The sequence below is a fragment of the Hypanus sabinus genome, chromosome 19 (assembly GCF_030144855.1).
Source record: "Hypanus sabinus isolate sHypSab1 chromosome 19, sHypSab1.hap1, whole genome shotgun sequence".
In the NCBI taxonomy this organism is placed as follows: domain Eukaryota; kingdom Metazoa; phylum Chordata; class Chondrichthyes; order Myliobatiformes; family Dasyatidae; genus Hypanus; species Hypanus sabinus.
In genome coordinates, this window is record NC_082724.1 from 69,927,388 (window position 1) to 69,950,989 (window position 23,602).

The 23,602-nt window shown below is 37.1% G+C and overlaps 1 protein-coding gene across 7 annotated transcripts in view; it reads right to left on the bottom strand.

Annotated features, from left to right (window-relative positions):
- ippk (inositol 1,3,4,5,6-pentakisphosphate 2-kinase) overlaps positions 1 to 23,602 on the bottom strand; it is a 113,668-nt gene that overhangs the window by 3,828 nt on the left and 86,238 nt on the right. For all 7 annotated transcript variants that reach the window (XM_059944628.1, XM_059944627.1, XM_059944626.1 and 4 more), the window contains exons 9-13: positions 22,723 to 23,005; positions 17,442 to 17,592; positions 4,906 to 5,005; positions 2,888 to 2,967; positions 820 to 1,041 (exon numbers count right to left, since the gene is read on the bottom strand). In XM_059944628.1, coding sequence (XP_059800611.1) covers positions 820 to 1,041; positions 2,888 to 2,967; positions 4,906 to 5,005; positions 17,442 to 17,592; positions 22,723 to 23,005 — 836 coding nt within the window. The remainder of the gene's footprint in view (positions 1 to 819; positions 1,042 to 2,887; positions 2,968 to 4,905; positions 5,006 to 17,441; positions 17,593 to 22,722; positions 23,006 to 23,602) is intronic.

A 23,602-nucleotide genomic window follows, 5' to 3' on the forward strand; every position in this document is an offset into this window, starting at 1 on the left:
GATTTATATTCAAACATTATCTTAACATAGGAAGCGTTCTTGCCACTTGGTATTTTTCCTAAATACAAGAGATCCGTGGGTATCTACTAAACGCAGACTCGAAGGGCCAAATGGCCTAATTCTGCTCCTATATAACTATAATTTCAGTGGCACTTTTCTTAAGTGGTTAGATCATATTTAAAACATTTAACGGTTACAGTTATCTGTACTAACTGCAGCAAATTTCAGTGACTGACAAGACAAATCTGGCACAAACTGAAGCTGTAGAAAAACAAACTGCAAAATCTAGCAGCAATTTGAATGATGAGTTTTAATCAAGTTTATGACTACACCTGCAGCCTTGAACTACATTTGAAAGCATGAAGGAAACTAATAGCAGCGGTGAAAAACGCCTTTCCTTTATTGTTAATGGAAAATTCTCTTGTAGTTTTCAATGTTCTTAAATTATAGTTGTTTTCTTTCAACTGCTTTAAAAAGCTCGCTTCACACTCTATACTGACATAACTTGCCAAAATACATCTTAGAAACAGATAAAATGACTGTGTTTAAACATAATCTGCAGTTTCCCTTCTAAAGATAGGTACTACACTATTCCAAAAGAAAAGCTGTCCTTAGTGCTATTATTGAGGAACAACATGCTTTTTTGAATGCAAATATCCAATCTAAATTTTGATAATGTTCAAAATCCAAAGCTAGTCTTCAATGTACAAAATCTCAAGTTTATTTCCTAAACTTCACAAACTAGAGAGTATGGCCACTAAGTCAGTGCAGTCATTTTATTAAATATTACATGAATATTTATGCCCAACTGAAACTCACACAGAATGAAAAAATAATGTGCATTCTTCATATCCTCTGTAGACATTAGGATTGGTAACATCTTTCTTGGTCCTTGTATTTTGCAAATAATAGTTTATGATTTTCCCATCTAACTTATACTGGTGTGCAATATTCTCATATGGTTTGGGGTCCAAATCAAGAATAGAGATGGAATATGCAAATGATGTCCTTGAGGTCCTAATTATGCTACTTGGTTCAGGTCTGAAAAACAAATGATAATTTGTAGATATTGTTAATTATTAGACTAGACAGTAAACAAAATCAAACAGTACATATAATACAGGACCAGGCCCCTCAGTTGACAATGTCTGCACCAACCATGCTGCCAATCCAAACTAATGCCATCTACTCTATCTGTATATGCTCCATATCCCTCTATTTTTTGACTATTTACTTGTCTGTCTAAATGCCTCTCGAACCTCTCGAAGTTGCTTCTGCCACTTCTGCTGGCAGCATGTCCCCAGTACCTATCACTCTCTACAAAAGAAAGACTTGCTTCCTAAATAAAATTCCCCTCCTCGAAAGATATGCCTTCTAGTATTTGATATTTCCACTCTGGGAAAGAGACCGGTTACTCTAAACCTATAAATACAGGGGAATTAACGTCAAGTCAGAGTCTAAACCTCTGCTCTATTACTGAAGGCCAGCGACAAAGACATAGGACATCCATGGTCGATGTTGGGTCAGCAGACCAGTATTGCCCACCCTGCCTCGAGTCAGTGAGTTATTGGCAGGTTCCATGTGAGAAGCAAGAGGAACTCCCCAGCTATATGAACTGATAAAACCTAAATTCAAGGCCTAGTGTATGGTGCTCAGTGAGTTCTGGGGCCAATGCTGAGGATGGAAGCTCAAAGTCATTTGGCAGATGGAGTTTAATGCTGAGAAGTGTGAGGTTCTACATTTTGGCAGGAATAATCCAAATAGAACATACAGGGTAAATGGCAGGGCATTGAGGAATGCAGAGGAACAGAGAGATCTAGGAATAACAGTGCATAGTTCCCTGAAGGTGGAGTCTCATGTAGATTGGGTGATTAAGAAGGCTTTTGGAACGCTGGCCTTTATAAATCAAGGCATTGAGTACAGAAGTTGGGATGTAATGTTAAAATTGTACAAGGCATTGGTAAAGCCAAATTTAGAATATTGTGTGCAGTTCTGGTCACCGAATTATAGGAAAGATATCAATAAATTAGAGAGAGTGCAGAGACGATTTACTAGGATGTTACCTGGGTTTCAGCACTTAAGTTACAGAGAAAGGTTGAACAAGTTAGGTCTCTATTCATTGGAGCGTAGAAGGTTGAGGGGGGATTTGATCAAGGTATTTAAAATTTTGAGAGGGATAGATAGAGTTGACGTGAATAGGCTGTTTCCATTGAGAGTAGGGGAGATTCAAACAAGAGGACATAATTTGAGAGTTAGGGGGCAGAAGTTTAAGGGAAACACGAGGGGGTATTTCTTTACTCAGAGAGTGATAGCTGTGTGGAATGAGCTTCCTGTAGAAGTAGTAGAGGCCAGTTCAGTTGTGTCATTTAAGGTAAAATTGGATAGGTATATGGACAGGAAAAGAGTGGAGGGTTATGGGCTGAGTGCGGGTAGGTGGGACTAGGTGAGATTAAGAGTTCGGCACGGACTAGGAGGGCCGAGATGGCCTGTTTCCGTGCTGTGATTGTTATATGGTCATCGAGAATTCCAGAAGCTGAAGCCTGACGTCCGAGCACACAGGAAGCTGAAGGCCAAAGACAGCCAGTCCTGGGGTTGGAGGACTGCGTATGTGCATGGGTAGGAAGGAGGAACAGTGCTTGTTGTTCTGTTACTTGTTATGCTCTGTGTTGTTCTAAACTACAGCACATCCTTGGGAGGATCTTTTGTTAAAAAAATGATACATTTCACTGCACGTAATAAATAAACCTGAATCTCGAACCAAAGAAATCTTCTACCTTGCCCTTATTCATTTGCACTTTACAGACTTATATATACTAGTTATTTCTATCATTTACTGATCTTTAAATTTGATCTTATTTTGATATATTTTCAGCAAGAAACCCCTTACCGTTCCTCCAGAAGACAAGGAGAAAGTGCAATCATAATGGAACAATCCTTGGCTGTTGTAGCAACCCTGTATTGATGTATCTGTTTACAGAAACAAAAGTATTTCCTGGTCATAACAATTTTTGGATGAGATTATAAAGGCCACAACTTTTACATCAAAGTGTTTACAGACCAGGTAAAGATATGGATCGGTCTAACTAATCATTGGGTCCCTTTATGAGAATTCTAACAGAATGAAGAAATACATCAGCTGAATTTTAAACATTTTCAAGAGACAGTTGTCAGTTCTGCTTGTTTTAATAACTTATCCTTAACTCAAGCATTTAAAAAATAGCTAATACCATTGGAGGGGGATACACAATGCCCTACAAGACATCTTTAAATGTGAAATACCCTTGGAGAGTAAGACTATATATTTTGCATATATACCTCAAGAATGGTTGAAAAGAGATAAATATCTAATGAATATACGGTTGGTGGCTGGTAAAAAGACTCTTATTAGGAAATGGTTATCACAGGAGAGCCCGTGGATGGAAATTACAACAGACATTTACAAAATGGAGAAGATAACAGCATCTGTTAATCATAAGCTGGAACAATTTGATTCATACTGGGAAAAATGGTTTAACTACATAATGCCTCATAGGCCTGATTTTATTCTCACAAATCAATGAATCTGTTGTAAAAAAAAAGATCACTCCCTACTTGTACATAGTTCTTTCCTTTTGCTTGTTTCTTCTTTCCACTCTTTTCTATAGGTGTATACCCCAGATAAATACTTTGTGAAGATTTTGTGATATATATGTACAATGTCTGAAATACATCTTATGGAAATGTTTGACGAACTTCAATAAAAAAATAAATTACAAAACAATTTTTTTTTTTGAAATAGCTAATACCAATAAATTCAATAGCCCAAATCTGTCAGTTAATTAATTACTGAAGCTCCCTTGGCAGAGTATGCAAAAAAAGTAATGAACAGAGTTTGCATCAAAGGTCAGGCTGACAGTACAATCCCTTGGCAGAGTATGCAAAAAAAGTAATGAACAGAGTTTGCATCAAAGGTCAGGCTGACAGTACAATTTAATACATCTCAAAATTCCAGCTCACATGAGTAAGCCTCAAGAAATATTTGCAGCTGCAGACCAGTGAATGATTGTTAATTTTCTGCAGATTTCCAGCAGTTACACTGGAATATATAGGGAATATTTCAAAAGACAAATATAAATTCCTCTTTACAGATGCTGCCTGAGCTGCTAAGTTCCTCTAGCATCTGCAGTCTCATGTCTCCCCATCACTGAAACTTGTTCATTTAATTTTCCAAGTAACCAACAATCATATTTTGTCCAACAGTTGGCTATAGAATTAGGCCAGGAACTAAGCTCACATTAAGGTTAATTTGACAAGATTCAGTAACTGAAAAAGTGTAATTATCAACTCATTAACATTTTGGCACAAAAGGAATTAAGCCTACAGGACTATACCAATGGCCCAAAACCAACCTAGTCTTTTCCATCAGTTCTGAAAACAATCGCAAATCAGCTTGCTTGCACGATAGTAGTCAGTCATGACAGAACTTCAGCTCCACCACTAGAGTGCACGCTAGCTTTATGCAGAATCCAGCAGCCGAGAATAAACATAGCAGATACACATCCCGTACTGCCCTTCACCTTTACATCAGACCCCATTGACTTAGTGGGAACACCCAATTTGATTGAAAAGTCACATTTAGGAAAACAGTTTATTTATTTTTGCCTGTAAATGCCTTTGAGTTGTAAAGTAGATTTTAAAAAAATTTTCTTTGACGCCTTTTGAACTCTAAATTTTACAAGCTGTAAGAAATACATTAAAAACAGAAACAAAGGCTGGAGACTATTTGGACCTATAGCTCCATAAAAAGTTAATGTAGGATGACAACTAGATAGAGTCTAGTACGGATCATTATGTCTCCAAAATGAACAGAAATTCACTTAATTTTGTTTTAAATAAAAACAGACACTGCAAAAATATTAATTTTACCTTTCGGGCTGCATAGTCCACTGTTTCATCATCTTGTGAAAAGTCTGATAGACTTTCATAAAAAGATTCATCATAAGGCCCATCTAAATGTAGCCTACTCCTGCAAAGGGACAAATGGAAATAACAGTTAACTAAATCTATGAAAAGTTATATTAAATCAACTCTTGACCAATATAACAAATAAGTGCACCTTTCTCAAGGTTTTATTGTTTTAAAGAAGAGAGAATATTGGAAAGTATCTGAGGAAAGAAAAAACGTTAATATTTTGAGTCATCTGAACATTCTGACAAAAGATCTCTGGCCCAAAATTTTAACTGTATTTCTTTTCCATGTACACTATGCCTGCTGAATATTCCCATAATTTTTTTCAGACTTCCATAATATGCAGATTTTGTTCATCTTTATTAATAAGGAAATATGTAAATGAAGTGTTAACCAGTTAATTGTTGCTGGTGTCATCATCTTCCTTTCTTTGTTCTGCTTTTCACAGAAGTTAAAACAGACACTACAAACCACACTTTCACATTATTGTAAACAGTGGATAACTATTACTACATCTCATTTAATTAGAAAGTTGATGAGATTCATATAAAAACAAAGAAAAGCTTTAAAGACACAAATTACTGAAAAACCCTTAAAATTCACACAATTGTACTGAAACATGAGTATTCTATGATAATGATATGTATTGTCCAAAAACAACATGCTGATTGATTTTTGAGCAGGCAGTTCAGTTCCTGAAACAATCAAACTGTTTAATATGCATAGAGAACAATACCAAATCTAATTATTATAAGTAAATACAAATATCCAAAGTAATAATTTTAAGTTGTAGTTCCAGGGTTTCCACCCCAAAACCCTGCTACATCTTTCCAGTGCCAGTCAAAACAAAAGAACAACATAACTAGACTGGACTTGAAAAATAATTCTCATTAAAGATAATTTTGCCTGAAATACAAGATTAGTGAAGTTAGAGAGAGATTTTTAGTCACGTAAAAGGATTGTTTAGTAAAATTATTTCTTTAACCAATAGTTTTCATATGTTTTATGCCTGGTAGTTCACAACCTTATTACTTGGAAAATCAACAGAGCACAGCCTAGAACACTTCAGCATCACAAAATTGATATAACTTCACAATATTAATTGATTAATTTGCAAATAACAACACTATTATTCTGTTAGCATATTATCATCAAAACTTCAAGAAAATGATCTGGCAATGGGAAATATATGTTGCTCTTGCCAGCAACAACCATTTTCCAAGACTGAATGTCTTCAATCTTTAGTCTTACAGCACCCTCAGGTGGTGCTTCCTCAGAAATCTTTTTTGGTTATTGTAAACCACTTGAAACAAAACACAAAAATAATTTTGGATTACTTGTGTCATGTAGGAATTTGAAAACAAAACAAGAAATTAACTTTTTTTTAATATAATGCATTTAATTGCACTTAATTGTGCTGATGCTTTGCAATAGTTCAACAAAGCTTTCTTTTTACAATATTTTTATTCAGAAGAAGAAAAAAAATTACAGAGTGCAACACATAGCATCTCAACATAACTGGGTACATTCATATATTGTAATAAAATTGATCAAAATGTTATAGCATAACACATTAAGTTATACCACTCTGTAATCAAAAATTTAAAGATAGGTCATGCATCATAAAATAAATTTTTATATATATGTAAAAGAAGTCAACCCCCTACCAACTATCAAAGAAAAAAGCTGATGGATGACAATGGATAATTAGAAAAAAAACATATTCACTTAAGAAGAGAAGATAAAAATATACATAAAAGTCCATGCACTGTTAAACTTTATAAATTGGAAAAGAAATTTAGGAAAGGTCCCCAAATATCATAAAAAGATTGTTTCGAATTTAAGACTGAGCAGCGGATCTTTTCTAAATTTAAATACGACATAATATCACGTAGCCATTGAAGATGTGTAGGAGGGGTAGACTCCTTCCATTTAAGCAAGATTGCTCTTCTTGCTAAAAGAGAGGTAAAAACTAAAACCTGTAGGTTAGGAGTATTTAAACTTATATCTTCATTTGCAATAATACCAAGTAAGGGGATTTGGGTCAAATTGGACCCTAAAAAGTTGTGAGAAGGTATGGAATACCTCCCGCCAAAACTTTTCAATTGTTGGGCAAAACCAACACATATGAATTAAAGAGGCATCAGCAGAGTTGCATTTATTACAAAGTGGAGAAACATTCGGGTAAAAACTGGAGAGATTCAGTTTAGAAACGTAAGCTCTATGAACCACTTTAAATTGTAGAAGAGAATGACGAGCACAGAAAGATGATTTATTAACCCATTTAAGAATTTTATTCCATCTGTCATCAGAAATCTGACAATTTAGGTCATCCTCCCAAGCTTTTTTTATTTTATCTAAAATAAAATATTAAAAAAGTCTTGTCTAGAATCAATCAACAATTTATAGATACCGGTAATAGAACTGTTACGTATTCAGGCAACAATAAATATATGAGTTCGGCAAGGGTTTCTTATAACAAACAACACGTTTATTAAACACCAAAAACAAACCCCCCAAAAGTAAACAAACACTACCGTAACCAGAAACAGCTGCTGAGCGGCAGCCCAAACAGTTCTTTAAAGTCTTATTGCCAAAAGTTCGATATGCTCACAGTCCATCTAAAAGGAGAGACTTTATAAGACGATTTAAATTCTCTTTTACGTCACTTGCTTCAATCCCCGACATTGAACTTCCCACGAAGAATTTACGAAACAGAACGGCTTAAAGGCACTGACCTTTCCTTCCACACTATCCTCAATCCTTTCTGGTAAACCCAGGGATTAACACGAAGATAGTCAACGAAATCCTTCTGAATAAGGATCAAACAAAGGTCGCCCCCGTTTCACCGTAGAAAGTGATTCTCCTCGATCTTTAACTTCCGAACTTCCAATCTTCACTCTCCACTGTCTCGAACTAACAGAATCATAAAGAACCTGCTGGCAATGACCTTTTAAACTTTAGGCATTAAATAAAAACTTCATCCTTCAACTAAACTGCGTCGTCATTTAAAACACGCAGTGGCATGAAGTCAACTTGGCAAATCCAGCCACGAACTGCCCCTCCTCACAGGGTGGGGTCTACCTTTTATAACCTGTAAAAAAAACCTGTCACATGATCTCTACTGGCGGGAAAATGACGTCATTCCACCATCACGAGACCATCACCTCAAGTCCAGTACAGCTTCAACCCCAGTCACGTGACAAGGGCTCATGTGTCATGAGTACGTAACAGAACCGTTAACAAAACGTTTTAAATTTAAAAGATCATCCAGTAAATTTTTATCAGGACCTATAGGAAAATTAGCTAATTGGAAACGTAGAAAATCTCTAATTTGAAGATATCTGTAAAAATGTGATTTTAGGAGTGCAAATTTATTTGACATTTGGTCAAATGAAGCAAGAGATCCTGAGATAAACAGGTCGCAAAAACACTTAATACCTAATTCATCCCAATCTTTAAAGACTTTATCAGTTATGGAAGGGATAAAAAAATAATTAAGGAGAATGGGAGATGATAATGAAAAATTCACTAAACCAAAAAATTTTCTAAATTGAGACCAGATCCTTAAAGTTTGCTTAACAATTATGTTATCTGTTGTTTTATTTGCTGAAAAAGAGTATGATCCAAGAAGAGAGACAATAGAGGAATTTTTTACAGAATTAACTTCTAAGGAGACCCATGATGGGCAATCTTTATAATATAATAGGACCAGAAAGTAATATTCCTTATATTGGCAGCCCAAAAGTAAAACCTAAAATTAGGTAGGGCTAGTCCACCCGTCTCTTTATTTCTTTGTAAATAAACTTTACTTAAATGAGCGTTTATTATTCCAAATATAAGAGGTTAAAATTGAATCTAAAGAATCAAAGTACGTCTTAGGAATAAAAATAGCTAAGGCCTGAAAAAGATATAAAAATTTAGGAAGAATCTTCATTTTAATCTAATTAATTCAGCCAATTAGGGATAAAGAAAGGGGGGACCATTTAGAAAGTGTCTTTTTCACATAATTCAATAAGGGGTTTAAGTTTTCTTTGAATAAATTCTTGAAGTTCTTAGTAATTGTTACACCTAGATATGTAAATCAACTTGTAACAACTTTGAACGGAAATTTGGCATTTGATAATATTAGGTCATTTAAAGGAAACAGCTCACTTTTATGTAGGTTCAGCTTATATCCTGAAAAAGAACTAAACTGGGAGATTAAAGAAAGAACCAAAGGTAAAGAAGTTTCAGTGTTAGAGATAAAAAGTAAAATATCATCAGCGTATAATGAAATTTTATGAGACATACCTTCCCTTAGTATACCAGAAATCTCCTTAGATTCTCGTAGTGCTATTGCTAAGGGTTCTATAGCTAAAGCAAAAAGTAAAGGACTAAGAGGGCATCCTTGTCTAGTTCCCCGCTGTAATTTAAAGGGCTTAGAAATTTGGGAGTTAGTAATAACCTGAGCAGTAGGAGACAAGTAGATTAATTTAACCCAATGAATAAAATTAAGCCCAAAATTAAACTTTTCTAAGGTCTTAAAAAGATGATTCCACTTAATCCTATCAAAGGCTTTTTCTGCATCTAAGGATAATATACATTCTGATATTTTTTTGGATGGTGAATATATCACATTCAATAACCGACGTATATTAAAATATGAGTAACGATTTTTAATTAATCCTGTCTGGTCATGTGATATAATAGATGGTAGAATATTTTCAAGTCTTCGAGCTAAGATTTTGGAGAACATTTTTGCATCAACATTTAATAAAGAAATCGGTCTGTATGAAGAACATTCAGCTGGATTTTTTTTAAGAATAACAGAAATAAAAGCTTCATAAAAAGATTGAGAGAGTTTACCTGATTTAAAGGACTCTGATAAAACAAAGGATAAATAAGGTGTAAGTAACGTAGTGAAAGTTTTATAAAACTCCCCAGGAAAGCCATCAGGTCCTGGGGTCTTACCAGAATGTAAAGCACATATAGCCTCAGCCACTTCTTCATTGGAAATAGGCTGATCTAACTGTGTTAGACTATCAGCAGACAGTGTAGGAATGTTGATATTACTGAAAAAAGCATTCATATAGGTATCATCTGAAGAAGAGTCAGACTAATACAACTTAAGGTAAAAGTCTTTAAATACATTGTTAATTTCAGAATAGTCGGATATCTTAGTTCCATTATCTTTAAAAATTTCTGTGATTTGACGATTAAAAGACTTTAAGCGATTGGCTAATAAACTACCAGTTCTATCCCCATGAATGTAAAATTGAGTTTTATCTCTCAACAGCTGTCGTTCAATTGGGTAAGTCAGTAGAAGATTATACTTGGATTGGATTTCAATACGCTTATTATATATACTTGGATCTGGAGATAGCGCATACTTTCAATCAAGATCTTTTAATATCGCTGCTAGGTCAGACCTTTCTTTGTCAGCTTTTTTCTTTATACAGGTAGAGTAAGAGATAATTTCTCCACAAATATATGCTTTAAAAGTATCCCAGACTATATTACCAGTAGTATCTCCTTTAAAATTTTCTTTAAAGAAAAAAGTAATATGGTTTTCCAAAAACTTTAGAAATTTTTTATCAGATAACAATGATAAGTTGAAACGCCAACTTGGTACAGAGTAAACAGGTAATCTTAAAGCAAGAAGCACAGGTGCATGATCAGACAAAGCAATCTCCTTGTAATCACAGGATCGTACCAGTGGAAGCAAGTTTCTATCTATAAAAAATAATCAATCCGAGAGTACATATGATGAACCTGAGAGAAATATGAATATTCCTTTTCTTGGGGGGTGTAAAAAACGCCACACGTCAAGAATACCACATTGAGATAAAAAAGATTTTAAAAGTAGGCCTGATTTATTAGTGACAGGGGTTGTACTTGAAGAGCGGTCTAATATAGGGTCAAGCCAAAAATTAAAATTTCCACCCATCACTGAGGAATACCGATTCAAATCAGGCAGAAAAGAGAAAAGACGTTCAAAGAACAAGGAGTCATCTGTATTTGGAGCGTGTACATTCGTAAATATGATTAGTTTATTCCCAAGACTACCTGAAACAATAACAAAGCGCCCATTTGTATCAGAAATTACATTATGTTGAATAAACGATACATTCTGATCAAACAGGATAGAGACGCCTCTTGATCTAGACTGAGAGGGTGAGTGAAAATGTATACCCTTCCATCCTTTGAAAGAACATGAAATATCATCTTTACGAATATAGGTTTCTTGGAGAAAGATTATATGAGTTTTAAGTTTCCAGATATAAGAGAAATCTTATTTCGTTTGGCAACAGGGTTATTTAGACCTTTCACATTAAAACTGAGTATATTAATAAAAGAATCCATCAAGTATCCTTTAGTAATGTATAAAAGGTAATCACAGACATGTAGATAGTGAATAAGTAAAACAGTAAAAACATCCAATCAGCTTTATAGAAGAACCCATTTCCCCCCCCTCCCCCCAAAGAGAGAAATCAGCCAAGGGAGGCTGAAGACTAATTCAAACGTTCCCAACCCAAAACTCTGGTGGCTCCAGAAAATATATATGTATAGCTGTGCTGAATAAATGATTGTAAATATATATATACATACACAAAAAAAATCAAAGTGAATATGTTTGCTAATTACAATAAAAAAAATGGGAAAATATAAGTATTAGTCTCGGTAAAAAAGGAAAGACAGATAAGGAAAATCAAATATGGAAAATCAATAAGTAAAACAACATATACTCACGGGTGCAAAAAAAAGTAAAGAAACAAATAGAAGATAATTAAAAAGGGAAGCGGTTTAGATAGCTTCCTACATAACACTGAGAGAATATAACATATTGTTTAAAAAGAGCTGCGAAAAACAGCAAAAGAGAAAATGGATGCAGTCTGCCTGCATGTTTTGCATAGTTTGAACGATAACAAGGCGCCAGTTACTTAAACAAACAAATGATTAAGACTTCGTAAAACCCAGAAACCTTGTTATCAACAAAATGCCAATTACTTGATTGAACACCTGAAATTAAAACATTTAACATAAAACAATTCAAAGTTGAATTTAAGGATGGAGACTTTGTAAAAGTTTCTTAGCTTCTTCAGGCTCCGTAAACCAAGAAACCTTATTATCAGAAGTAGTAACCTTGAGTTTACATGGATCTCTGAGAGAAAGGCGACAGCCAAGTTTAAAAAGATCAGACATGACCTCTTTAAAAGCCTGTCTAACTTCTGGTGGATAATCTTGAACGATCCAAAACTGTTGATCACGAAATTGTAATATACGTTTCTTCCTTGATTCACGAAGGATCTGTTCTTTAATCTGATAGTCATAAAAGCGAATGATAATAGAGCGAGGTTTGGCAGGATCCCAATTAGGCGGGGTAACTCGGTGAACGCGCTCAAATTTTGGTAGTTCTGATAATATATCAGGGAATAAATCTTTCAACATTTGAGCACAAAAATCGATAGGTTGATTACCCTCCAGTTTTTCAGGAAGCCCAAGAATTCTGATATTGCACCTTCGGTTCCCGGTCTCCAAATCTGTAAGTTTCTTCAGTAACGCATCGTATTTTTTAAGTTGTTCCTTAGAAATTCTCTTGAAACCTTCGATATCCTTCTGCAACACCGGCAGAAATTCTTCATGTAGCTTAACACGAATTTCGTGGTCATTCACAGTCTGCTATAGACTTCTAAGTTTCCGATTGAGCGTTTTCAGTTCAGATTTAACCAGGTCAAAGGAATTCTGTAACAAATCAAACTTGGATTCCAAGTCATCCAGTTTATCCAATTTTTTGAGTTTCTCTGACATTTGTTGAGTCATTTCAGTCAAAGTCTCTAAAGTCGTCTCTTTTTTTGACAGCTTTCTACTCATGGTGCTCTCACCGAGATAGGTTTAAACAGCAAAGTAAGCAAATAATTTCGGAGCACGTAGCTAGTGCAACCTACTCCATTACAGCCACCGGAAGTCTCCACAACAAAGCTAAAAATGTTTTATTGATGATTTCATTTGCACTGAGTCTGAGACTTCTCGCCTAACTGTCCAACAATAATCGGCCAGTATTAATGGATTTCAGTTGCCCTGATACCATTTCTCCGTGACCACAGTGTCTTAGTGAAATCTTTCACCATTCTCATCACTGACAGGGCAAAGATTTGTAGGGAAGAAGTCTAAATGGGAATGCAGAAAACGAATCTTGAGTGTCATGTTGCATTTCATGGTTTTGTATGCTTGAAGCAGGTTGTCAACCAGCTGCATGTAGTTTGGTGTCCGTAGTTGCCAATAAAATCTTCAACTACATCCTTCCATGCACTAAAAGTTCCTCAAATTGCTGGTCATTGATGAGCTGACTGATTTGTGGAGCAACAAAAATGCCTTGCTTATTCTTGACATCAGTTATTCTGGGAAACATCTGTCTCAAATATTGAAATCCTTCACGGATATTTTTGTGCCTGGTGACAGCAAATCCCATTCTTGCAGTCTTGAACCCAGTAATTCTGCTTTTGCCTTTCACAAACCCAAGTCTCTGACCAGGTCATTTGACTCCGACCGAGTTATCACATGAGGCTCACTTGACATAATGGGTTCAAAATCTGTATCCGTATCAGTGTTGTTTTCCATCCCTGGCTCATGCATCATGGCATCTTTGTCTGCCTCCTCTAAAATCCATGTCTCTGGTACCTTCAGTACTAGAAGACTATGGTCATGCAGCACAGATTTCATGGCTGGCTGAAGGGAGCTTGGGGTATTCAACGAATTTCTTGTTTTTAACAGAGAAACCAGACACACTGGTCAGAAAGAAATAGCAGTATGTCACATGATCCTTCAGCTCTCACCATATCATCGGGACGGCAAACCGCATTGATTTCTGCATATCTTTGAACCAAACTCTAAGACCAACAACAAATACGGAAGGGATAACAGGGGTCATGATCTTTCAAGAATCACTTGAGTCTGGCCTGGTTCTGGAAGACTGGAAGATTTCACTCCACTCTTTAAGAATGGAGGAAGGTAAAAGAAAGGAAATTATTGGCCAGTTAGCCTAAGCTCAGTGGTTGGGAAATTGTTGGAGTTTATTGTTAAGGATGATGTTCCAGGGTAGTTGGAGACTAATGATAAAATGTCAAAGACGGCATAGTTTCTTTAAAGGGAAGTCTTGCCTGACAAATCTGTTAAGGTTCTTCGAGAAAGTAACAAGCCAGGTGGACAAGGGGAGGCAAGTCTAACGAGATAAAAATCCTATGGCATTACAGGAAAGAATCTGGCATGGACAGAGAAATGAATGACAGGCAGGAGGCAGTGAGTGGGAATAAAGGGGACTTTTCTGGTTGGCTGTCAGTGACTAACGGTGTTCCTCAGGGGTCAGTATTGGGACCTCCACTTTTCACATTCTTTGTCAGTGATTTGGATAATGGAACTGATGGCTTCGTGGCAAAGTGCAGATAATACGAAAATAGGTAGAGGGGTGGGTAGTGCTGAAGAAGCAATGTGATTACAGCAGGACTTAAAAAAAATTAGAAGAATAGGCAACAATGTGGCAGGTGGAATACAGTGTTTGAAAATGTACGATAACGCCTTTTGGTAAAAGGAAGAATAGTGCAGACTATTGTTCTCGTGCAAGACTCCAAGAAAGTTAATTTACAGGTTGAGTCTGTGGTAAAGGTGGCAAATGCAATGCTGGCATTTATTTCAAGGGGAAAATAATATAAAAAGCAAGCAGATAATGTTAAGCCTCTCTGGACTCTGGACTGGATATTGCCAAACATTATGTGGATTTTCTGGAGTAGTCTAATTTTGTCATATGCTTTTGTGATATCATTCTGGAGGAACATTCTCATTTTTTAAACTGCATTGCATTTGTGGTTTCTAAATGACAATAAACTGAATCTGAATCTGAAGACATTAGTCAGATTGCACTTGGGAGTATTGTCAACAGTTTTGGGCCCCATATCTCAGAAAGGATGTGTTGGCATTGGAAAGTGTCCAGAGGAGGTTAAAGAGGATGATTCCAGGAATGACAGAGTTAACATATGAGGAGCATGTATGGGAGTTGACTGAGATTTGGGATCAGTCATGATGGAATGTTGGAGTAGATTCGATGGGCTGAATGGCCTAATTCCGCTCCTAAATCTTATGTCGTATAACCAATATGAGGAGCCTAGACTGTACCCTGGTCACCAATTTTATCCCCAAAGTAGAACTCGTAGGCTTCCTTAATAAGAAGAGTCATGCTCTGTCTTTGACACTTAAGCATAGCTGCTAAAAATATCAGAGAAATATTGCAGCTATTGCAATATTAGCAATATTGCAATATTTGTGATAGCAAGAATATTTGCTATCACAAATATTCCTAAGAATAGTTTATTTATTATGAGTACACATAATCTACGATGCATGTAGAGCTGACATACATGTAAATGCAATGCATAGAACAGTGTGTGCAAGATGCTTTTATAGCCTTTCTAAAACCTGTACTGCCATACAGCATCCACCCTGCTTTTAGCTAAGCATGCCATGGCATGCCTGGACAAGATAGAAAACTTTTCTGCTTATATTGTGGGCAACATTTTAATTGATTTGAATTATGAAATAACAAATATAGTCGATTTCAAAATGAAATAAATGGTGCATTATAGGGAAATTCCATGGTGATTTTCATGATCAGCAGCCCAAAATCCACTAAGATACACCCAAAAGTATCCAGAAAGCAAAATCTTTGTTGTTCAGTGAGATTAAAGGAGCTAATTGCAAAATTTACCAAGTTGACAAATATTAAAGATAAACTACCTACTGCTTGAGACTCGAACAATCAGTCTCGAAGCAGCCTTAATCAAATAGAATTTAACATAGATTGGTAATTGGTACCAAATAGAAAATTATGTATTTTGGATAAAGTAGCCTGAGAGTTTCTATAAACATTTGTGCAGGGATAATTACAAATGCCTGACGAACATATTGGAAAACATTTGAAGAGATTACAAATGTAATATATTTGTAGGATAAATGAAGGGGGTGCAGTGGATGTTGTATATTTGGACTTTTAGAAGGTCTTTGACAAGGAGCACTCATGAGGCTGCTTATTGTGTTAAGAGCCATGGTATTACAGGAAATACCATGGTTAGAGCATTGGCTGATTGGAAGACAGCATGTGAGAATAAAGGGATCCTTTTCTGGTTGGCTGCCAATGACTACTGGGGTTCCACAGGGGTCAGTGTTGGGAGCACTTCTTTTTATGCTGTATATCAATGATTTAGATAACTTTGTTGCCAAGTTTGCAGATGATATAAAGACTGGTGGAGGGGCAGCTAATGTTGAAGTAAAAAGTAGGCTGCAGAAGGATTTAGACAGATTAGGAGAATGAGCAATAAGGTGGCAAATGAAATACATTGTTGGAAAATGCACGGTCGTGCACTTTGGTAGTAGAAATAGATGTGCAAACTATCTTCTAAATGGAGAAAATCCAAAAATCTGAGATGCAAAGGGACTTGGGAGTGTAAAGTGTAACTTGTAGTTTGAGTCAGTGGTGAAGAAGGCAAATGTAATGTTAGCATTCATTACAAGAAGTCTAGAATACAAGAGCAAGGATGTGATGCTGAGACTTTATGAGGCACTGGTGAGTCCTCATCTTGAGTATTGTGAACAGTTTTGGGCTCCTCGTTCAAGAAAAGATGTGCTGGCACTGGAGAAGGTTTAGAGGAAGTTAACAAGGATGACTCTGGGAATGAAAGGGTTATCATATAAGGAACGTTTGAAGGTTCTGTGTCTGTACTTGCTGGAATTAGAAGGATTAGATGGGATCTCATTGAAACCTTTCGAATGTTGAAAGGCCTAGATAGAGCAGATGTGGAAAGGATTTTTCCCATGGTGGGGGATTCTAAGACAAGAGAGCACAGCATTGGGATAGCGGGGCATCCATATAAAACAGATGCGGATAAATTTCTTTAGCCAGAGGATGGTGAATTTCTGGTATTTGTTACCACAGGCAGCTGGGGAAGCCAAGTTGTTGGGTCTACTTAAGGCAGAGCTTGATTGGTTCTTGACTGGACATGGCTTCAAAGGTTACAGGGAGAAGGCCAGGGACTGGGGCTGAGGAGGGAAACAGGATCAGCCATCATTAAATGGTGGTGCAGACTCAATGGGCCAAATGCCCTATTTCTACTCCTATGTCTCTTGGTCTGATATGTAATGTCATACTTTTACCTTATGCAGGCAAATAACGAGGGGAAAGCATTCTTATTTCAAAGGGAATTTTACTAGTTACACAGGTAGACTTGGATAAAACAGGTGAATCCACTGACACATGTAAAGTTCTCCATATTATTGAATTAGTCAAATAAGGTGAAGAGTCCAATTTTGGGTCTTCCAGAATAGGGAATAACAACATATGGCCAGTATATGAAACAGATGGGAAATGTTACTGATCTACTTCACAAAATAAATACTGTAGTTATACAATCAATGGCCCAATTCTTTTCCACATACCCCTACAATTACATCATACAATTCCAACTAACCTGTCTTTGGGAAATTCTTCTAAGTGCTGTTGAACTCTGAGATATAAAGGATAAATTCCATCTATGTCCATCATATCAAGCATCTGCACTTGAAGAATCTGAGAAAGAACAGAGCCATTTGGCAAGCCCGAATTCTCCACTGAGTGAATATCTGGAATCATATGAGATTTTGGTTTTCTTACAAAATAATTATTACAACAAAACTACAACAGAAAAACTAAAATTGATTTTTATGCTGGACTTTAACAATCTTCCATGCAAGTCACATTTTTTATGCCTTAATCTTAATAATGTTATTTCTGCAAATCTTCATCTGATGGCTCTCATTGTTGAAAGCTGAATACAAGTGTATTACATAGTTTTAGATATGGATTAAAGGCACCTACCTCACATTAACAACACAAATTTAAATAAAAGATTTAACTAGAATATCTGTAATTCTAAACAATCAAGCAATATTGCTTCTTAAAACTTGAAGCAAGCTTTGTCAGGAAGCCCATCCAAGTACTGTTTTTAAAGAGTGACCCAAGTAAGAACAACTAATGATAGGAGCAAAGAGGACATTTCTAAATTTAGAGTGAAGTGCCTTGATACAAGGTGAGATACAAGCAGCAGAGCTTTGGTTAAACCCATTAACAGGACTGAGGTGACAGTTAGCTGACATAACATTGAGATAGCTGACATAACATTGAATATATAAAAGGTATGAATGAGATTTTCAGTAAACGTCCTGCAGTTGGCTATATTAGAGATGGAAGCTGAATTTTTATTAAGATATGGCACAAGAAGCATTGCTTAGGATCAAAGAGGATGTAGCTCTCAATTCTTTTGATTGAAATCCCCATTTATTCATACACTTTAAAAAAAATGCTCCCCAACTACTCACAATAGAAGCAAGACTGAACCCAAGAATGGAATTAATTGGAAGAACATCTGTGGCAGATGATAAAGGCAATCAACTTGCAACTATTGGCAGGGGGAAACTGTGGCACACCTGAGACTGAATGTCAAACAACCATAGTGAGTGTGGTATATGTAGAAACTGATCCCACTTAAGCAGGCAAAGAAGGGACCTATGGAAAATGGCTTGAGATTGAAAAACAGAACAGGAAAGGAGTTGATGGTGAATATACCATCACCGTTCGTAAGGTTCAGCATTTTCCGGCAACCCAATCAAATCAGGAACAAGAGATTACTACTAAAAGCTCCAGGAGAGTTTTTTAAAAATTAAATGTTGCAGGCATTCAGCATTTTTCCAGCAGCTCAGTCAAATCAGGAACGAGAGAGGAAGCTACTCACAAGTCCATGCTTGACATCTTAAAAAGAAGCATTGACTATCTTTCAGCATTTTCCAGCAGCCCAATCAAATGATGATTCATTAGCAAGGTCAAATAAAAATAAGGCAGGAACAAGCAGAGCGGCCACTGTGTGAGTAGAGTGGAGAGGCTTTGGCTCATCAGGCTTCAGCAAGGCAAATATCTGGTAAGTTTCTTCTTTGTCACTTTTCCTCTGTTAGTATCTACTGTAATGAAAATGGCTCTAGGGGCTGTGTTGTGTTATTTGTGTGAGGCGTGAGTAACCACATCTGCACCAAGCTGTGGCTCGATTACCTTTGGAGTTGATAGATGAGAGCTACAGAGAAGAAGTCACCCCCAAGTTGCAGGAGGCAGGTACCTGAGTGACTGTCAGGACAGTGAAAGGAAATGGTCAGCCAGTGCAGAGTACCCTGTGACTGTTCCCCTCAATGATAATACTACTTTGGATAGTGTTTTTGCTCGGGGGGCGGGGGGGGGGGGGGGGAGTTGGTGATGACCTACCAGGGAAACCCCAGCAATCAGGTCTCTCGCACCGAGTCTGGCGCTGTGGCTCAGTAGGGAAGGTGGGGGAGGGGGGGGGAAGGGTGGTGAAGAAGACTGCAACAGTGATATGGGATTCTGTGGATGCAATTGACACGCAGATGGAATGTTGCCTCACAGGTGCCAGGGTCAGGGACATCTTGGATTGGGTCCATGGTATTCTAAAGGGAGAGGGTAAGCAGCCATAAATCTCTGTACATATTGGCACCAATGGCATAATGTAGGAAAGGGGAGGAGATACTGAAGAGCAAATTTAGAGAGCTAGGCTGAAAGCTGAAAAGCAGGGCCTCCAGTGTATTGCTGCCTGTGCCATGCGCAGGTAAAGGTAAGAATAGGATGATTTGGCAGATGAATGTGTAGCTGAGGAACTGGTGCAGGGGGCAGGGCTTCAGATTTCTAAAGCATCAGGATCTCTGCCAGGGAAGACAGAGCCTGCACAAAAGGGATGGGTTACACCTGAACCCGAGGGGGCCCAATGTCATTGTGGGCAGGTTTTTGAGAACTGTTGGGGAGGGTTTAAACTGATATGGCAGGGGGGATGGGAAGTTGAGTAATGGGGCTGAGGATGGGGCATTTGGCAAAGAAGCCGAGGCAACGAGACTGTCAGAAAGGACAGACATGATAGTGGAAAATTGTAGTCTGTGGAATAAGCTGCAGTGTAACGGGGGGCAAAATCAAAAGGGGTGATGAATACAGGACTGAAGGTGTTATATTTGAAAGCAGGAAGTATATAAAATAGATGACCTTATTGCAAAGTTAGAGATTGGCAGGTATGACACTGTGGGCATGACTAAGATATGGCTAAAAGAAGATTATAGTTGGGAACATAATATCCAAGGATTCACAGTGTAATGAAAGGATGAACAAGAAGGCAGAAGGGGTAGTGTTGCTCTACTGATTAAAAAATGAAAACAAATCCTTATGAACTGGTGACATTGGATCCAGAAGATGTAGAATCAATGTGGGTAGAGTTAAGAAATTGCAAGGATAAAAAGTTCTGGGTATAGAGAGTGTAGAGCAGTGGGCTAAGCACCACACCTTGGAGGTGCACCAGTGTGATTTGTCAGCAAGGAGGCATTATCAGCAATCAATATTGATTCTGGTCTTCCGGTTAGGAAATCGAGGATCCAATTACAAAAGGAGGTACAGAGGCCCAGGTTGTGTAACTTATCGATCAGGATTGTGGGAATAATGGTGTTAAACACAGAGTTGCAGTCATCAAACAGCATCCTGATATTGGTGTTTGTGTTGTCCAGGTGATCTCAGGCCGTGTGAAGAGCCACTGAGATTGTGTCTGCCGTAGACCTATTATGGTGATAGGCAAACTGCAGTGGGTCCAGGTCTTTGGTGAGGCAGGAGATCATTCTAGTCATGACCAACCACTTACAGCATTGCATCAATCTATTGCTACTAGGCACTGCAATGTGCTGATGTTGGAGAGGGTTCAAAGGACGTTCACGAAAATTATTCCAGGACTGAAAGGCTTATCACATGAGGAGTATTTGATAGTTCTCAGCCTGTATATGCCAGAATTCAGAAAAATAAGGGGGGGGGGGGATCTCATTGTAACCCTTTGCATATTGAAAGGCTTTGATAAGAGCAGATGTGGGGAGGGTTTTCCTGTAGTGGGGGAGTCTAGAACAACCTTAAAGTAGAGGAACGTCCATTTAGAATGGAGGTAAGGAGGAAGCTCTTTAGCCAGAGAGTGGTCAATCTGTGCAATTCTTTGACATAGGTGGCTGTGGAGGCCCGATCATGGAGTGTACTTAAAGTGGAGTTTGATACATTTTTGATAAGACATGGAGTTATTAGGGAGCAAGCAGGAGATTGGGGTTGAGAGGGAAATGAATCAGCCATGATCAAAAAGTGGAGCAAACTCGAGGGCCAAATGGCCTAATTCTGCTCCAAGGTCTTATCTTCTTGTACCCTGATTATAACTTTATCGGAAACAACTCAGAATTGTCCAATTGACTTAGGATCACCTTGGGGAACAGGAATGAAAAATTATTGCAGGTGACCATTTGAAAAGCTATTGGAGGTAAATAAAGAAATAACGTATCATCATCACGAATAATAAACATCATTCATGGCATGTGTCACTGCCGTGTTCAGGAAATCACTTGACTGACAAAATTAGAATTAAGTTACTTAATTTAAAAAGAAGACACTGATTTTATTTATCACCATAGGTTCTACAACTACCTTCAACATAATGCAAGGAGTTTGTGCATTCTCCCTGTGACTGCATGGGTTCCCTTGGGGTGCTCCGGTTTCCTCCCACAAATCTAAAGGCATGCTGATTGGTAGGTTAATTGGTCATTGTAAATTGTCCCATGATTAGGCTAGGATTAAATGGATAGTGTGGCTTGAGGGCTGGAGGGGCCTATTCTGTGTTGTATCTCTATTTATTTATTTAAAAGAAGATAGTTCTTCTATAGGAAATGACGCACCCCAAACAATTATAGATGTTAAATGCAATACAGGAATACACCATCACGTGAAGGTGCCCCACCTAGCAACACATTACCCTGACTTGCAAATATACCAGCACTGTAAGTGGATTGAAGTCTTGGAACTCCTTAATAAACTGCATGATGGGAGCCCTTACCTCTTGGTGGAAGTGAAGAGTTATTTAATTAGCCCTAGGTACAACAAATGTACAGTAGATGTGGACTTGCCTATTGCTTTAAAACTAGCAGAAATAAAAAGTTCAATCAGCCAGCTTGATATTTTATACACATCACATATGGAATAAATATCAGAATAGTTTAATAATTTGAGTCAATCCTCTTCATCCAATCTTTTTGTACTGATTTCTGAATCATTCAGAGGTACTGTTTTACATCACTTGCATAAATCTAGCTGGCTGAATTCATACAAAGGTATTTTGAAAGTTAAGATACTGATCTGAGATTAGTAATAGCAACATAAATTGCCCAGTGTAGCCATCATTATAGGATGACACCAACCTTGATTACACTTGGAAATATGTGAGTGGGCCCAGTTTCAAATGACTGGCCCATACCAAAGTCCATGCATAGCAGTCTAGAGATTTAATTTACAAAATTATGTCATACTTGAAATACACAGCAAAACACCCATTAATATGGCAAAGAGCACACAAGGCTAAAAACAGATACTGATGAAAAATAAAATTTGGCTGCAAGCTTTGCAAGGCAAGATCCAGAAAAAATTGAAAACTGTCAATGAATAAAGATCTCAAAGATCCAGTTAAAAATAAATGAGGTGGTTAATTAAGGTTATTGTGATGAAAAGTTAAGAAGTGTTATCTTTATAGGTCTCTTGTTAATTGGACTAGGCCAACTCGTAATTGCAACAGAGAATAAAGATCAAACACTTAATCTAATCATGCTCATCATTAAATAATAATACTTCCAAATAAAATAGTAACAAAAAAAACTTACTATTTCTTAAAACGTCCCTGCGAAACTGACTCGCTTCACATTGGCTCATTTCCTCTGAAATACGTGTTCTCTTCATATCGCCTGTCCTGCAGGAGTCTGCAGGAGTACTTAACAAAGCCATTGTTATTACTTGAATGAGTTCAGTGATAACAGTTCGGATACATTGTGGTCCATTAACCACACCGTTTGTGGGGAAAAAGTATGCTTTCAAATGATTAGCAAGTTCATTCAGATCCATCAAGCAATCTTGGTCATCTTTACAGCCAAATATCAACTCTCCATTCTTCATGGGTCAGTCATCAAAGCACGCAGGGGTTTTGTTGATACAAGGGGAAAGGAAGAAGGTGAAAAGATACAAAATTGAAAAATTGGAAACCAAATACAAGAAGCAAATAATGCATCTCTATACAGTGTATTTCAAAAACCATTCAAATAAGGATTAATAGTGTAGTATTGCTGTTCACTAAATGACAACTTCTGCTTATGGATAATTTCTTACCTTGTGCATTCCAGGTTTCTTTATTCTATTGCTGAACATTTATTTCAAATTATACACGCAATTAAAAATGAACAACTGAATATTTAAAAACCATTAAAACATTTTCTGTATCTAAAATAAGTTTTTCCACATGAATTTTGGCTAAAGCCAAAACAAGTCTGCAGCAGATGCCATCTCTCTGGCCCGTCTCTGAAGCATCTGGGCAGTAAAAACCATAGAGACTATTGACTATGGCTTTGCCATCAATACTATTATTCCAAGCAAATTAATTAAGCTCTGGACCACAAGAGTCAAAACCTCCCTCCACAACTGGATCTTCAATTTCTTGACCAACAGACTACAACCAGAAAAGATACCTAGCAACACCTCTACCACTATTAT